This window comes from Microtus pennsylvanicus, chromosome 4 (genome assembly GCF_037038515.1).
Source record: "Microtus pennsylvanicus isolate mMicPen1 chromosome 4, mMicPen1.hap1, whole genome shotgun sequence".
NCBI lineage: Eukaryota > Metazoa > Chordata > Mammalia > Rodentia > Cricetidae > Microtus > Microtus pennsylvanicus.
Genome location: NC_134582.1, coordinates 2,623,077 through 2,641,245, shown reverse-complemented (window position 1 = coordinate 2,641,245; position 18,169 = coordinate 2,623,077). Strand labels below are relative to the sequence as shown.

Genomic DNA, 18,169 nt, shown 5'->3' with positions numbered 1-18,169 from the left:
AGAGGATGCATGAGGGCGTGCTGCTGGAAAAGCGTGAGTGGTGCATCTGTCCATGTTGGATACATTGTAAGCCACTAGGAAAACAAAGATAAGGACAGTGTATTCTTCACACACGGTGGCTATCTACTTCCTGGTAGAGGATGCAGGTGGACGTGTGTCAATAGATGGAGCATTGAATGCTAAGTACATTAGCAGAAGACAGTACTCCTGATTTTTGTTTTTGTTGTTGTTATTGCTTAGCCTGAAGTATTTGCAGCTAAAAGAAATGCCTGGAGCTGGGAGGTGTTGTCACATGCCTTCAGTTACAGGACTCTACCAGAGGCAGAGGCAGTGAGTTTGAGGCCAGCCTGGCCTGCACAGTGAGCAAGTTCCAGGACAGCCAGAACTGTTACACAGAGAAACACTGTCTCAAAAAACAAAACAAAACAACAACAACAAAGAAAGAAAAAAAGAAAGAAAGAAACTTACAAAAAAGAAAAATGAAGGGAAGGAAAGAAAAGAAAAGGGAGGAAAGAAGAAAGGAAGGAAGGAATGTCTGATACATTGAAGTAGTTTAATTTCTCTTAAAACCTTCCTCTAGCTTATCAAAGAGTGGATTACAAGCAAGCTTATAGCATAGAGTGATAATAAACTCAAGTCATACACTTAATGCTGTGTTTGTAAAGAGATCCCCATTCTTAAACATTTATCTTGTTTGTAGAATAATGAACTGGGTAGACAACATGATTCCTTAGACAGTTTTAAATGATATTTTTCAATTTGAAAGTTTTAAGCACTTAATGGAAAATCATCTGTGCCATACCTTGTCAGACTGCTGACCTTTGTAATATGTACTGTCAAATAAAAATGTGGCCTGAGTTATAAACTTCCCTTTACAGTAGGGAATGAGTTGAGAATATTTATACAGATTTAAACACTTTTGGAGAATACTCTTTGAACACAAGTTGACCTCTTTGCTATTGATTTTTAATTACAGACATGGAGAGCAGTAAGTTTATATTTTATTACAAGAGTCTCCTATTTCTAAGTTATCAAACATCTCAATTTTATATAAACCATTGGCATTCATGCCTGCAGAAGTTTAGTTTTTAGGTTATCAATGGTGGTGATCAATAGACATTTACAAAACGGTGGAACAAGATATCAGACATTTAGGGTTAGGGTTGCTGATCATATAGGCAGCAAGTTTTGCTTTGCCCAAGTGTTGGTCCCTGGAGAAGTCTATGTAGCAAGGAAGGTCTTCTCAGAGGTTTCAAGGAAGAGGTTTCTGGCCTGGATATGTGTCTACTGGTATTTCAACCAATGTTATGCATTATGGAGTATTCTGGATGAGTATAACAGGAATTGCCATTACTACTCTTTTGGCCATGAAAGGGAACATTGTGAAGGAATATTAAAATATGTACTAGTGTGGTGGCTTATATGTTTGTTAAGCTCATCAGATTCTATTGTCAGAAAGCTAATGAAACATCTATGAAAGGAAACTATTATCTATTTACTGAAAATAATATTGAAAAATAATTAATGACATATATCGAGCTTAAATACCAGGAAAGGAGAGTAGAAAGTGTTCTTGTCTTAATGAAAACACTGAGGGAGGAATTTCCTCTGAACAAGATTGTCCAGGAGAGCTGGAGAAGTGGCTTAGTTGTGGAGCATTTCCTTATTGTGAGTCAGGCCCTGCTTTCAATCCCCTTCACAGAAAAGGAAAAGGAAACAAAAGCAAACAATAGAAAACAAGCAAATGAAACCTCTCTCGATAAAGAGGGGTTAAACTGTAGTTGTCTAGATAGGAACGGGAACGAGCAAAACAAATTTACCCCACCTGCAGAGGGCATGGTGCTTTAGAAAGCAAGACATGTTCCAGGTGCCTGGAGCTTGTGGATCTGATGTGATGAGACCGTGGAGGGGGGGCTTCCTTTAGGCCTTTATCTGTCAAGTGCATCGGTCTGTAGTTCAGCTGAGGAGTCTAATACTGAAGTTCAAGTTGAGCATGGTGAGATCAAGTTAGATTTCTGGCATCATTACCCGTAATCCCTTGTATACACACTTGGACCTAATCAAGACACCTGGCTTCAACTATCTGAGTGGTTGCATAACTGTCTGGGGATAATCCCCAAGTGCTTTCTGCCAGTAATCCCCAACATTGGAGGTTATAAAAAAGAGAGAACTCTAGCCCACCCCCTTCAAACATGAGTTAACAGCATTGCTAACCAGGTGCTGGATCCACATTTGTCATTTCATGTTGCAACAGTGTTTTTTGCAATGTCATCAGTTTCAAAGGCCAATGCTTAGGTGTTTTTTAATGAAAATATCTTTAGATTGCTAAACATCTCCTTTCTTTGTATCCCCATGTAAGTCTTCTGCAGTTCTATCAAACACTATACAAACAGAATCTGATATAGAGTCAGTTCATCAGCCTCAGGATTTAAGAAATTTCTTGCTACATATAAGCTTTCTTTCCTTTTTTTTTTTCACAGCTGCCCCAAGGCAGTGCATTGAACTTTATTTTGATGAAAAATACTCAATTGAACCATCTTGGGAATGCAAATTTGATCATATTGAAGTTCGAGATGGACCTTTTGGCTTTTCTCCAATAATTGGAAGGTTCTGTGGACAACAGAATCCACCTGTAATAAAATCTAGTGGAAGATTTCTGTGGATTAAATTTTTTGCTGATGGCGAACTGGAGTCTATGGGATTTTCAGCACGATATAATTTTACACCTGGTAAGTAGAAGCTTGTTTTCAATTTTTTGTTACCCCTCTCTTGATTTTCTATTTTCATAGTACAAATCTTTTGTAAAATGTTAAAACTTTTAGGTGAAATTTCAAGTGATGCTTATGATCCAATCTGTAACACATTTCTTTTATGCTACACAAATTCTGATAGAAAACCATAAATCTTAGCTATCATTAAGTAGGCAAAAAATGAATCAGAACTCTATGTGGTCATGAGGAACACAGTTAATTGAACTGACTGCCATTATGCTGGCATGCCTAATTTGAGACACATCTGTTAGGTGAAGATTTGTTATAGGTAGGATCTCACTAAACATGAAAAGACAAATGTAGTTCAATAAAGGATGACCATTAAAGTAATTTATAAAAACTTGAAAATGAAAATACATTTGTTTTTATAACCATTATATATAAAAGAAATGTATCCTTTTATACAGTAACCTAATTTCTTTCTGAAAATGGATATCTTTCAGAGGTTTGAGGAAAAAAACTAAGGCCTATGGGAACTAGTAACTCATTTGAAGGTCTAGCTGGAAATAGGAGTAATCATAAAATTATTCAGTTTATGTTAATTTGCACCACATATTCAAAGATTCTGTGATGTTGATTGGCTCATTTTACAAAAAGTCATCTTTCATAACTACAAAAATATATTATCATATTGTTAAACTCACAAATCATTCTATATTCATCTACTGATATTTGATAAACTGAAGTCATTCTTTTTCTAGTTGAAGCAAATCATTCAAGTTCCATGCAACACATAACTGACATGTTTTGACAGGCTTCTCACTTTGTATGTGTTGTTTTGCTCCAGTTAATAGGCAACAAGAAACGTGGACTATAGGGAAATTTTTTGAAGCTATTGTTTTATGTAATGGAAGTTGAGGACTAAGGGAAAACTAAACGGTAGAGTATTTACCCAGAGTGAGAGAGGCCCTGTCCTCAAACCCTAGTACCAAAAAGAAAATAATTTAATACATAGAGATGGCATATAAACTGAAAGTTCAAAATGTCAAAGAAAATTTACCTATGATTTAGGACTGGTTACACTGTGTTATTTAGTGTTTGTTTAATAATCCAGATATTTAATGTGTCATGTGGGTTAACCTTAGGCATTATAATATTTCATGATAACACTGTGTGATCGTGGTTCTTGGTCACTTTTTAATAACTTTAGACTGCACATAGAAACCATGGATATTTAATGTGCCACAATGAAACTAATTTGGCATGTTTCAAAAAGATACGAACATGTATATTATTTTATCTAGCATGTTATTTGTGCTGTATTTTTATGTGTGCTTTTTGGGTAACTGAAAATTATTAATATAACCTTTAACTAAAATTCCTTAGATGAGGAAGGGTTTTAGAAGAGTATTTGTATTATGAATTTGTTGATTGTAAATGTAATGCCCAGGATTTGGAAGTATCTGCTCCTAAAGATTGTCATGTCAGTCAGAACCTTTTACCAACATAGCAATGTCCTTCACCGTGATAACTTCTTGTGGCATAACATAAGTGGTGACATCTCTCCATTATCCCAGGAGATATCCATTTAGAAGTCATAGTGGGACCAACCTGTCAGTTATTTCTTTAGGTTAGTTGGCGCTACACATCCTTCATGTCGAACACAGTACTTTTTCATCAGGAGCAACTCAACCAGAAAGAACTTCAGGAGAAAAATCTCAGAAAACTGGTCTGACTTAACAATGGACTCAGGTTTCTGTCGTTACTGGATAAATGAGGGTAAATACAAAAAGAAGCTGCGATTGACAGTCAGAGAAACAGTAGGAGCATAACAAGGGGGCAGGCAACACTTTTATGATGTCAGAAGATGTATTCCCAAAGGCCTTGCCACTGTTGCAAAGCAATCAGCAGTTCATTTCATAAATGGTGTGGCCGAGGAAGCAAAGCCAGTGTGGGAAGAGGCAGAGGGCACGGCTTCAGCTCTGTGGAAGCTCAGGCAGCATTTCACACCTGAGCCCATCTGCCTTAGTTGCCATGGACTTTAAACTTTTATTTGGTAATTTGACTTTCATGGTGAACTTGGAAAACGAAGGAAGGAAGAGTTTTGTTCCTCTGACTGATTTCAGGCTTCTAGGTATCAAGTACTGTGGAAATCATCTTGTCACCAAAGTAGAACCAACTCGCCAGCTCTAGGACTGAAACCTGGTTCAGCTAGGGGGACAGGGAAGGTCTCCAGGAATAGCTTTGTATTTTTATTTTTCATGCCACTAACCCTAAACCTATAATATTTTATCTTTTACTATATTATCTTATAAAAATAAAGATAATTCTCTTCATAATTTTTGAGTATAAGTCAACCAACAAATAGTTATGAATTTGAATTGTTTGAAAATTCCCAATTTTCCCATATGTAGTTTTTTGATTTCTTTTTAACTGGATCAACTTGGGGTTGGACAGATGGCTCAGTGGTTAAGAGCACGGGCTACTCTTCCAGAGGATCTGCATTCAATTCCTAGCATCCACATAACAACTCACAACAGTCTGTAGCTCTAGTTCTAGGGTGTCTGACACCCTTATACACACATACATGAAGACAAAACACCATTAAACATGAAATAAAAATTAATGAATTATTAAAAATGAATCAGATTGCATGTTATTTAAAATAAGAATATTTTGATGTTATTGGAAAAACAAGTACTCTAGACAATTTCAACATTATGTGCCCTTTCTCTACTTTATGTAGTCTTTGTGTGTGCACTAAAAATATGAAAAACTAGTTTTTATGTCATTTCGCTTTTTGTTAGATTACTTTTGGGCTGAACCCACTCTAGGAGGAGTTGTAGTAATTTATAAGTACAGTATAAATAAAAAACAAACCATATTATAAGACAACCACAAGTTATAAAATATATTCAGGAAAAAATAACTGTAGGAAGGTCAGGTGACTTGTACATTCCAATCTAAAAATCTGAATTTTAACATTGAAGTATGAAAAATTTGGTTTCTATAAACTGAACTGAATGTATATTTATTTCCTAGGAATGAATCACGTTTTCCACGCTAACAAGATTGATGTGTATATATATATATATATATATATATATATATATATATATATATATGTACTTTTTATGCACAAGTCTGTCTATACAATAAATCATATATTATATACCAACACACGGCATATCAATATATACAGATGGATACATTTTCAATTAGGCTTTTAGGATCACAGAATACAATATTTCCTTTGTGCAGCTATATCTGCCTATCCACATTAGTGTCAGGGGATTACATGCATGGGGAAACTTTGAGCAATCTATGCTTTGAAGCTGAGTTCCCTAACTGATAGATTTAACAACACTGAGCTAAGGTGTTTTACCACCACAATGTGGATCAAGTTTTCCGAGGCTGTTTCAGAACTCAAACTCCCATTGGCTCATTATCCTATCATCTCCTTTCTTTCTGGATTCCTGGTTCCATTTTTCCTTACTAGCTTGCTACTTTGGGTCTTCACTCAGCTCCAAAATTGTTTCTGTTTCCTTAGATCTGAGTGTCTGACTTTCTTTTCTAATCATTTCAAAAATAAAATAAATAGTTCTTTTATCTGTTGCTCCTGCTGGCCTCAGTGTCTGGTCTTTGAATTTGCAGTGATGTCTGCAAATCAGTCAGCCAGAACACGTGCATGGACAGGGAGGAAAGGAGGACAGCCAACAAAAATAACAGGGAAATGGTCTTGAGGAAGGTGTTCTGCTTTTCCTACCCATATTAATGGGTCTTTACTTTTTAGTTCACTGATGGTTATTTTGAGTTCCTGTGCCATCACTTTGGTTTTGAGTACAGAGATGAATCACCTGGGACAGTCGTCTAGCATGCATGAGAATTACTTTCAGGAGAGGAAGTAATCAACTAGTTCAAATTCTAGGGTCTCAAAAAACAGCATGACCCTTAAAGAAGGGCCAACGGGCCCCATGGTTCTGAATACGAGAATTAACACAGGAAGATTTCCCCCACATCCTGTGTGGTGAGTGGACAGCATCCATATAGTTTCTGGGTTCCAAGAACAGAGCTAAGTGGTTGTGGCTGGGTCTGGTGGCACATACATTTAATCCCAGCACTGAAGAGGCTGAAACAAGTAGGAATCTGTTAATTCAAAGCCAGTCTGGTCTATATAAGCAAACTCTATGCCAGTCAGGACTACACAGAGAAACCCTGTACCAACAAAACAAAATGAAACAACAGAGCTAAATAGTAGGAAATGAAAAACATTAATAACTACAAACTGTAAAATATGGTAAGACACTCAATTCAATAAGACATCATATTAAACATACATTAAACATGTACACTGTGAGAGAACTGTCTTGCTTTCCTATTTAACAAGTTGTCTGATTAAAACTACTTAAACAAAGCAGTGCAGAAACTCAAACACAACTAGCAATACTTACAAAATCCTGCCTAAAACTGTAACAATATACATCAAATTCACAATGAATGGCACCCCAGGTACATCAAATTCACAATGAATGGTACCCCAGGTACATCAAATTCACAATGAATGGTACCCCAGGTATATCAAATTCACAATGAATGGTACCCCAGGTACATCAAATTCACAATGAATGGTACCCCAGGTACATCAAATTCACAATGAATGGCACCCCAGGTACATCAAATTCACAATGAATGGCACCCCAGGTCTGGGATGGTAGGAGAATGAGTGTTCGTAGAGCCAGATAGAACTAGACTAAAAACTGTCTGAGGTTTACCAATAAACTTAAAGATCCTTCAAAATGGATATTGTATTTATGATATTATTTATATAAACCAACCATTTAAAATAAAAGTATAAGAAGAAACTATTGCAGTTAAATAGTTTTAAGTGAAGAGTATTGTTTCTCCATTCTATGTTTTGTATATTCAACCTAAGAAAGGTTTTTGAACAGGGAATAATACTTCCCCACAACCAGCTGCCTTCTTGGCATGGTTTCCTTTGTCACTAGAAAAATCTAACTTAAACAGTGAAACAGTAACTATACCACTGGACCTCCAAGGTCAGTGGCATCACCTGAGGACGCTTTAATCCTCCACGGGGTAGGAGGTCGTATTTCTGTGGAAGGCAATCTTTCTTCCCTTCAGTTACACATGCATTTTGCTAATCTTTTACTTTACTTTCTAATGAAGAAAGGTGGTTTTCTTTGTTGTTGGTTTTCTTTTCAGACCCAAAGGGTAAACATAGAATCTTCCACTTTTGGTGATTTTTTTCCTGTACTATTCTACTGAGAAGTTACACACACCCTATGAAAGAAGCTTAGTTGAAGGACTGCTGTAACAGAGGTGAGGTTGAGTCAGTCATTCCCGGGGAAGCTAGAGAAGTTGTAAATACTTGGGAATGATTATGATACTTTGTACTTAAATAGCACCTTTCATCTGAGGACCTCAAAGTCTTAGGGACGGTTGGCTGATTCCTAGCCTCTCTCAAATTGCATGCTGACTGACTTCAAAGACATTGCAAAGAGTACACTGTGGTGCAGAGGTTTAAACCAAACATTTCAAAAAATATTTCTATGCACACTAGATGAACTGTACTAAATAGAAATAGCCTCACATTTAATGTTGTCTTAATTACTTGATGCAACTTTGTCCTCCTGAAGAGTGAATGAATATTCACTTAACTACTTTGAAAGTTTCTAAATTTTCTTTAGCAATTTATATTTATTTGTTTTTGAGTTTCGAAAATGCATATAGTATTTACATCATCCTTCTCCACCTCAACTCCTCTAGTATTCCTGCCCCCATTCTCTTTCAAATTCTTTACCTCTTTTAAAATTATTGCTTTTGCATACATGTGCATGCACATAGAGAGATATCTTCACACATATGGAGATAGACATGCAACCTGCTAAGGATATTTAATGTTGCTCTTATGTGAACCTGCTTTGGCTCCTTCTTGGAGAAGACTGATTCTCTTCTCTACTGACAGATGTCATCATTTAGGGATAGATAACTACCCTTCTGGTATCTATTCTGAAATGAAAGAAAAATATTTTTCTCTAAAGATCCATTTGAATTTTGCCTAAAAGAAAGAAACTTTTCAAGTCTAAGATTTACAATAAAAATTATTTTGACATAGAAACTGAAGATAACAAAACATTAGGTTAATAATTCTTATGTTTTAAACTATTGTGTTTATACTGTTGACCCAAACTAGTCTCATTTTACCTTAGGGATGGTTGTAAAATGCAGACTTCAAGAAGTAGCATCACATTTCCTTTTGAGGTATATTTACTCAAGAAACAAAAAGCAAAACTTGAAGCATAATAACAAAACTTTGAATGTTGAGCAGGTAGCACAGATATTCAGGTGAGACTTGTTTCCTCAGTGTCTGTTTCTCACTCACCCGGGCCCCTGACTGGTTCCATCTCATCAATAGCTTGTGGAGGACTCAGCCCGAGAGCTGGGGAGCGTCAGAGGATAGAAACTGCTGCTTGGTCTAGGTGGGTGTTCAGGAGAGAACTTGAGAGTGGGAGAGAGACTTTCCAGGATTAGCTCCCATCTGTGCAGAGAACACTAAAAGCAATATAAAAGGAAAGAGAAGATTGCTGGGCAGTTTCCTGTACAATAAAGATGTTGTCAGATTTTCTTCAGGATAGACAGAGTCCAGGTGCAGGCCTGTTGTTTGCAGGTATTTGGTGGCTCAAGGCCGAAATGAAAGTTTGGAACATGGTATATCCTGCATGAGACCACACAAGTCCCAACATTCTTGTGTATCTTCTTTGGATTAGAAAAAAAAGATTTTAGGGTTTCTTTCACTTATTCCTGCATAAAAATAAATTCAAAAGGAGAAACTGTTGACAGAAACCATGCGGAAGTCCATGATCTGTGCTACCAGTGACCTTAAAGGTCAGAAAAGCCACTTTGGCAGTGGTATTGATGACTGCAGATGCAGTTAGAAAGAGGGACATAGAAGGCTTCTTTGACACCCCCCCCAGTAAAAAAAATCAGTCTAGATAGAAAACTATTGAAAAAACTCTTAAAATTATAATAAAGATGCTAAAGTGCACATTTGACAGTCTCTGTCACGGTGCTGATGGAGCAGGGCTCAGTTTTCTTTAAGGACCTGGCTACTGGGAGTCTGGCCATGCTCCAGTGAGTTGATGTGCAACACAAACTGGACTTGTGTGTTTTTCTTTTATTTATTTATTTATTTATTTGCTGTGGGGAGGTCACAAGGGTGGTTGGTAGACCTGGGAAGAATGGAAAGTGTGATCTGGGCATAAGACATGAAATTCCTAAATAATCAATAAAAAATATTATGCTTATTCATCAATAAAAATATTATGGTGGAAAAAGGAAAGAAAATTAGAAGCCAAAGCATACTGGTATGCTGCCTGGTTCGTGAACTCTGCCCAGATGTGGAACTCTTCCTTGCTTATCAGTTTATGTAACTGTGCTGACATGCCTCCTGCAAAAGGGGAGAGATTATGACTCTAATGTTATCACATATTGAAATTACTTTTAGTGCAGTTATAATAAGAAGTTTAATTATAGAAAACTCCAGTGCCACCTCGCAATTCCCTGGTATCTCTTGAAGAATTCACTTTTTTTGTGTGTGTTGTCAGAAATGACTTTCAGCTGACAATAGCTTCTTGTCTCCTCTCTTCATCTCTTCAACTTTGTGCCTTCTCTACTCAACTCTTTGTGAGGTAGAAGAGCTACTCTCTTGTTTTGCCTCTTTGTTTTGTTGCTGGTGACATGATTCTTTGCATTGAAACTTGTGCCTCACACGCTAATATTTAAGAAGAAAGCTGAAGTTTCTTTACCATCTAGGTATAATTCAGTTTTTTGCCCTTCTTCACAAATGACTCTTTGAGTTTCACTTGTGATGTTAGTTGCACTTAGTCACCATACAGCACACCTTTTTCTGGGGCTACTGTTGGTAGCTAAGCCAAGAGAGGCAGATATTGTCCAGTCTGCTGGAGGAGGCTTAGAAGCAGGAGTGGGAAGCCCATTGATTGATAAAGAGGTCTGATAGACTAAGTGGAAACCATGCCTCACCTACCTGTGAGGTCACCTCTGTATCCAAACCTACCATCACATAACTAACATCTAGCCTCCATTTTAATTCTGTTAAGACAACGTGCATCGTTTTCCAAACAATGCTAAAGAAATTTGACCAAAATAAACTAGAGGCCAGAAGCATTCATTCTCCATTTTGACACTTCTCATTTCCATAGATTTGTTTAGTTACAAGAGTTATTAGTATAATCTTTCCCAGAATTCTCTGTTTAACATTTAATTTATAATTGCATATTTAAGAAACATACATTTCAGTTTATGAATTTCATATACATTTGCCTAAGGAAATATTTTTAAATCTTCATATTTAAAACATTGTCTTTCATAGCATTTTGCAGACAGATTGAGACTTATTTTTAATTTAGTTGTAAATGAAATCAGCTAAGGAACTATAAGGAAACAATATTGTAATAACTAAGAGGGACTTTCTAATTTAGTGTTTTATGTCATTATGGCTATAAAGCTATAAAGGTAAAACTTGTGCTTTGTACCTAAAGAATCCGCACCTCAACTTGATTTCTAAACCACTTTTTTGCCACTCGCTTATTCAGTGAATATTTCTGGTCCACTTTGTTTATCATAACAATATAAATACATAGAGTATGACATAACTCTAGCAATCATGCAATTAATTCACGATGTGTACTGTCCTTCTGTATTGTTGCTTTTATTGGTTGATGAATAAAGCTGTTTTGGCCAATGGTTTAGCAGAATAAAGCCAGGTGGGAAATCTAAACAGAGATAGAGAGAGAAAGAAGGCAGAGTCAGGCAGATGCCATATAGCTGCAGAAAAAGAAAGACACTGGAACCTTACTGGAAGGCCAGAGCCTTCTGGTGCTACATAGATTAATAGAAATGTATTAATTTCAGGTGTAAGAGCTAGCTAGGAATATGCCTAAGCCGGTGGCCAAACAGTGTTGTAATTAATATAGATTTTGTGTGGTTACTCAGGTCTTGGCAGCCAGGAATCTAAAGTGTAGTCTCTGCTTACAAATTCATTGTCTCTGATCAGACCAGTTTGTGTAATAGACTACTAATTAGGTAATGCACAATGCCTCCAATATGTATTTGCAGGAATGCTTGGAATCTGTGAGTGTGTTGTTACATATCCAAGGGGAGTTAGAATCACATACAATATGCAACATTAAAGACGTGTACCAGTCAAAGTCAATATTGAGGAATGATCCTAGATCACTTGGGTGGGCACACCAGAGTTCAAGGTTCTCTCCTATGGAATAAAGGGTACAGAGACTGTGTCTCACATGAGATGATATAAGGAAGACTCCAGATCCCTTAAAGGAGCATGGATGAGCAGTGAGGTGATGTATCAGGGCGTTTTCTAGAGACAAAATGACGAGAAATGGAATATACTCTAGATCCCCCAAAAAGATTGCCTATAACTCATTTCAGAGTTCCGATATCCCAAAATGCAAAATAATACATTTGATTTGCTAAAAGTCACCAAATCTCTGTAGCTTATTCTAATATTAGTGTGAGACAAATGGTGGTTTAGGTCTTTAGAAGTGAAATATTGCTATAAAAGTATTCTGAAAACGGTCTTGAAATCATCAGTGTTTAGAAACTGGAAGAATTTTGAGTAATAAGGTAAATAAAAAGTTTATATTACTTAAGTGGACTATTAGAAGACACGTGGTGTCATTGACTGTCAGTAGAACTTTAGAGGAAGTAGGCTCGTAGGAAAGAAAAGATCCATGCCTTATAGATATACACATAAATCATCATTAGTAAATTATTTTGAAATATGAAAGTCCATACTCTGATACTCAAGACTCAGGAAATTGGGAGCATGAACATAGAAGTTGAAAGGAAATTAGTCTGTGCTGTACGTAATCAGAAACTTAGTGCAGTCATTTTCCAGACTTATGTGTGAGGCAAGACTTCTAGTGTTACTTACAATGTTAAGAAATTCACTGTCAATTAAAACTGAGAGGCACTTTGGATGCAATTAGAAAAGCTTGCCTTAAAGGAAATAGGAAGTAAGAACTAGCTGTTAGCTTGGGGACATGGTTTAGTCAGTAAGTACTTGGCATGCGTGCATAAAAGCATAGATCTGATCCCCAGAACTCACATTAAAAAAAAAGTCAGATGTATGGAATGTTCATATAATTCTAGTGCTTTAGTGATGAAGATAGGCGGAGCCTCTGGACCTACCAACTTAGGCTTGACGAGCTCCAGGCTCGTGAGAAAACGGGTCTCAAAAACGAGATGGACAGCTCCCTACAAACAACACCAAATTGTACCCCGGCCTTCACACGTATACAGCTTACAGTTCAGGGATACGCAGTCACAGGCACTCGTGCCCTCACACATATGCACACTCACACACTCAAACACGCATGCACTACTGCATGCACTACTACATACACCAGGCCGCCACACACGTGCACGTGAACATATACGTGCGAACTCACTTCAGAAAAAAACAAGACATGCTGGATTTTTTTTCTGATCTCATTACAAAGTAGAATCACAGTATTAAGAACCACAAACAATTCTTTAGAGAGACTTAAGGATGCAGTTCATTACAACAGAAACCAAAATTGAGGATCATAAGATCTAGGAGAGAACTGTAGAGGGCCCTTGTAAGGAAATCAGATGAAGCTTGTGACACAGAGCAGACTGTTGTTGAGAATGTATACCAGCAGAAACCTTGCCCTTCTGAACTATCGGAGATAGAAAGAGAACAAAATGAAGGAAGAAGGCCCACCCAATATTTCTAAACAAGATACATGCTACTGTATCGACTCAACTCACCTGTGCTTGGTGCAATGGACTTAAAATGCAGATTCTGTGGGTACAATAGGGTGTTCAGTACAAAAATAGACTCAAGGGCACTGTAGGTAATTCTCAGGCACTAAAATCAACTGGAATTCTTGAGATGGCTTTCGAAATGTCTTCAGATTGGTGAATTCCTTTCGCCCTCTTGCATTTTCTACTTTTGTTGGGAAGGAATATTCAGCTAAGCCTGCCACATCATTGTGGTGATGTTGGGACAAGTAAAATATCTCTTGAAGATTATATGTTCAGAGATGGAGGGAAATTGCACCTCCCAGGACATCATACTCAGAACCACAGTCCACAGTCCTGATTTAGGTGGTGCAGATACTGAGAACTGAAAGCAACTCCGGGTTTGAGTTGAAGCTCTAATAGGTTGAGAGATTTGGAGCACGTCAGAGAATGGAACACATCTGACTTTGCCATGGAGTTTTGTCTTGATAGGTCAGAGTTCTGACTGTGAAAGAGAGAATACTGACACACAAGGATGTCTATGTCTTCAATTCTGGAACCTCTGAAAGTGTCACGCTAAATGACATCTAAAGTCAGGCTGATCTCCATGGGCTGAAGGTTGCTAGCAATCTGACTTTAAGAAAGGGATCATCTTTGGAGTCTCATGCAAAACCACAGGGAATTAACTAAGTCCTTCAGTGTGAAAGAGAGAGGCAAAAATGTCCCTGTCAGATGACAGCCTAAGAAATAGAAAATGTTGTTGTGGGCTCTGAAGATGGAAAGCCATTCACTAAGGAATGTGGGCAGCCTCCGGAAGCTGAAGGCACATAGAAACTCCCCGCTCAGATCTGCAGAAGAAAGCATACAGATCTCCTGATTCATGGGTATATTATTTTCAATGTGTTCAATGCCACTAATATTGTGGTATCAGAACATTCACAGAGCATGCAGCTAAACATTGAAGTATGTGCTGAATGTGGCAGATGAAACCAATGTGATATTTTGACTATGGAAATGGAGAACAGGAGATGTTTACCTGCAGTTCAAATGCTAAAGTTGCTCTTATCATAATGTCCTTTTTATGTGGACTTTCCTTTGTATAAGTTAACAATATGTGTCTAGGTAGATATAAACATATATGTATACATACATATATGTTTGTGTTTTTATGCCATTTGATTTTATGTGAACTTCATCTTTGTGCACAAATGTAACTGAAACCCCCATGAAATCAGTCCCCACCCCCAAAATTCCCTTCCTTTCCATAGATGTGCAAAGGACCGTGGTATTTTTGCTTGTGGCAAATAATAGCTAGTGTGGGAACTGGCACCTCCAAGGCTCTGCCTCTTCGTGGCATATCTGCCTGATGAATTTGCTTCAGCAGCCTGTGCTGTCTGTTCCTGCCTGCTCAGTTGGCTGGTTTCCCGCCACTCCACAACTCTGCTGACTTGCCTGAAATTCTGCTTCAGTTTGTCCTTATGGCATTTTCCTCTTCCCAGCCACTTTCAGACAACTCATTTCAACCAGCAGGACGTATGCCCACAAAGGAATTAGAGTTAACTGTTTTAGGCAGGAGAACCTATTAGTCATAAAGATGTCAGTTTGACTCTGAGTTGATCATAATCCAAATCAGATGATCGTTCTCTTCCCGGGAAGTATTTCTTCAGAAACCTGCACTTCAAAACCCCAAGGAGTTGCACTAGGCGATACAGGGAAACTCACATAGCAGGGAAAGCCAAGAAATCAGCGACACTTTCATCTCACAGGAGTGTGTTTCCCCTGGCAGATACGGTGAGCAGAGCAGAACCAGCAGAGAGGCCGGTGGCAGGATTGATAAAGTAGGAAAAATAGATGAGAGTTATCATGGTGATGACAAGCAACATCAAAAGCAGAGTTCCAGTAGCAGAGAAACACATTGGCTTTGCAGAGTTCTCCTGCTGTAAATAACTAGATAACTCTTGGGAAAAATTACAGCCAGATTTGTTTGCATGGGAACATACTGCTTTACCTTCATAACTACTTCTGTGTAATACTTGCCTCTCATTCTAAAACATAACAATAAGATCAGATGTGTTTATGTGAGAGCAGTGATCACGATTTTCTGCTGTTGACAGCAGTTTTTTCCCCTCAGTATCTTTCCATACAGTGCCTTGTCTCTGGGTTCTGGCGGTGCTTTGGGGAACCTCTCCAGGCCTACACCCTTCACTCCGTGACAATTCTTAGCCATGTGTTTCCCTCTCATGGAGCCTCCACCTGCTCTGTCTTTAAGCTCTGGATAGTCATGGCATTTCCTGACTCTGCCAGCCCACGTTTTATGCTCCCACACCTCTAGAAAAAAAGATAAGTAAATGTTCACTTGCATCTGAACTGTTCCTCAATACAAGAGAGATGTAGAGATTGTACAAATAGACTGTGTTAGTTTCCTGTGCAAAGAACTAGCATTGAAATTTCTGCTCACTGCACTAGACTTTTCTTTGTCCAGCTCAAAGCAGAAAGAGTTTTATTGTAGTGGGAAGCAGGTGCAGCTTGTTGGTTCCCTGCCTCATGGATAGCTTAGACCCAAAATTATCACACAGAAACTGTACTAATTAAATCACTATTTGGCCAATAAGCTCTAGCTTCTTATAGGCAAACTCTTACGTAGTAATTCAATCCATTTTTATTAGTCTGTATATCACCATGAGATTGTGGCATGCCAGCAAAGTTTCAGCACGTCTATCTCCTGCGGCTCCATGGTGTCTCCCTCACTCCACCTTCTTCCTCCAAGCATTCAGTTTAGTTCTCCCCACCTAACACTATTCCACCCTATCAGGCCAAACCAGTTTCTTTATTCATTAGCCAATAAAAGCAACACATAGGGAGAAGGACTTCCCACACCATTTTATTTTCCTCACAACAGCACATATTTCCTGTTTGATATTACCATTTGTGGATACCACAAAGCCCCACTTTTTGTTAAGGCATATGTTCTCATTACCCATGACTGAAATTTCTCATCCCCAAGAGGTAGCGTACACATTAGTGCTTTCTAGTTCCTTTCACTCATTACTGGTGGTCATGATTTATTACACATGGCTAGACATAATTGATGTTAAAGATTTTCCCTTAAAAATATACCGAGTGATGATCAGTCCCTTTCTAAGAATGTGACCAACATGATAGGGGTGTTTCTGGAGTCTGTATAGTTTTTTATAGCTTTATCTCTGCAGTAGTTTATTATACTACAGATTCACACAGTATATGACTTTTTGATATCGGTGTTGACTGTGTCACGTTTCATATAACACAAACATGTTTCACCATAGTGCCTTTTGTGGTTAATATTCAGGCTCAGCCACTTTCCTCTTTTGTGACTTCATGTTTCTGGATCTCACCACCTAGCAGGGGTAACTGTGGGTGTTGTTACTCAGCAATATAGCAGCTTACTGACATCACTTCATATGTGTCCATGTGAGAGCACATGTAAACCTTTAGTTCATTATTTTGTAGACCCTTCCAACAAGAGCAGGTGGTAACAGATACATAATTGCCTCTGAGAGAGGTAATCCATTGAAACGTAGAATTTTATCTTGAGTTTAATAGCATTTTTAAAGAAATAAATGTTTGTCACCAACTTAGTGAGTGTTTTGGCCTGGACACACTGTCATGCATACTTGAGGAAAATAGAGGGCAGCAACTAGTTATGCCATGGCATCTGTGTTTCAGCACTGCTCTTTCTCCCTGTCCTCCCTCACCCCAGTGAGGTGGACAAGGGATATTTATGTGCTCACTCACCCATAACCAGTCACATTTCTCTAAATAGAATTGCAAAAAAATATTCTTTCCTTCGACTGACACCATGCTTTGAGGCAAAGGAGATGCACGGTACATCTCTAGAATGTCGGCTCATCAGTGGGTAGCAACAGCTGACCCTTGATGAATTTTGTGTTTTGAATTTTCCTCATTGAGTTTGGAAATGAATGGACAGAGATCAGTAATCAAAGAAGATAGAATGTGTGAGACTCCATAATTGAGGAAAACTGTTGATGTATTGATATCTATTTAGCAGTCAAAAGCATTTGTAGAGTGTGACTTTGAAAGGGGAGAAGTTAAGACTGACTTAGAAGTTATTCATTTGATTCATATGATAAAGGGCTCTGGGAGACAGGCCAAAGATTCGCACATGTGGCTTTAGAAGTGGAAAACGCAATGATGTGCTAATTGAATAGTGACATTTGAGACTGTATTTTATTATAGGAGTGTGATTTATCTGAATTTGAGAGAGAACAAAAACCCAAAAATAAAATACAGATAATCCAACCATAAGGAAAACAGTTCAGGTAAGAAATATAGATAGTATGGTTAGTCTAGTGTCTGTGTTGATGAATTGAAAAGGGAATCTGGAATTGGAAAATGTATGTAAGAAATTCAGTACTAGTGTTGAAAGAGTGAAGTGGAAATAGATGTTTTATTGATTAAGCTATGTCAAAATTTACCTTGGAGAACCAAAGCTTAGAAAGTGTTATGCTTATTTTGAAATATGTTGAGATCGATTAATCAATTAAATATCTTTGTGAGCACATGAGGAATTTAGAGCTCAATGAAAACTTTGGCCAAGAGAGGTAAAAGACAGTTTAGGGGAGAACTAA

At 37.8% G+C, this 18,169-nt stretch overlaps 1 protein-coding gene across 5 annotated transcripts in view; it reads left to right on the top strand.

The window, feature by feature from the left end:
- Neto1 (neuropilin and tolloid like 1) overlaps positions 1 to 18,169 on the top strand; it is a 94,882-nt gene that overhangs the window by 6,604 nt on the left and 70,109 nt on the right. For 4 of the 5 annotated variants that reach the window (XM_075968117.1, XM_075968118.1, XM_075968120.1 and 1 more), the window contains exon 4: positions 2,481 to 2,729. In XM_075968117.1, the coding sequence (XP_075824232.1) occupies positions 2,481 to 2,729 (249 nt within the window). Of the gene's footprint in view, positions 1 to 2,480; positions 2,730 to 18,169 lie in introns of those variants that run through there. The other variant, XM_075968119.1, reaches the window with a different exon arrangement.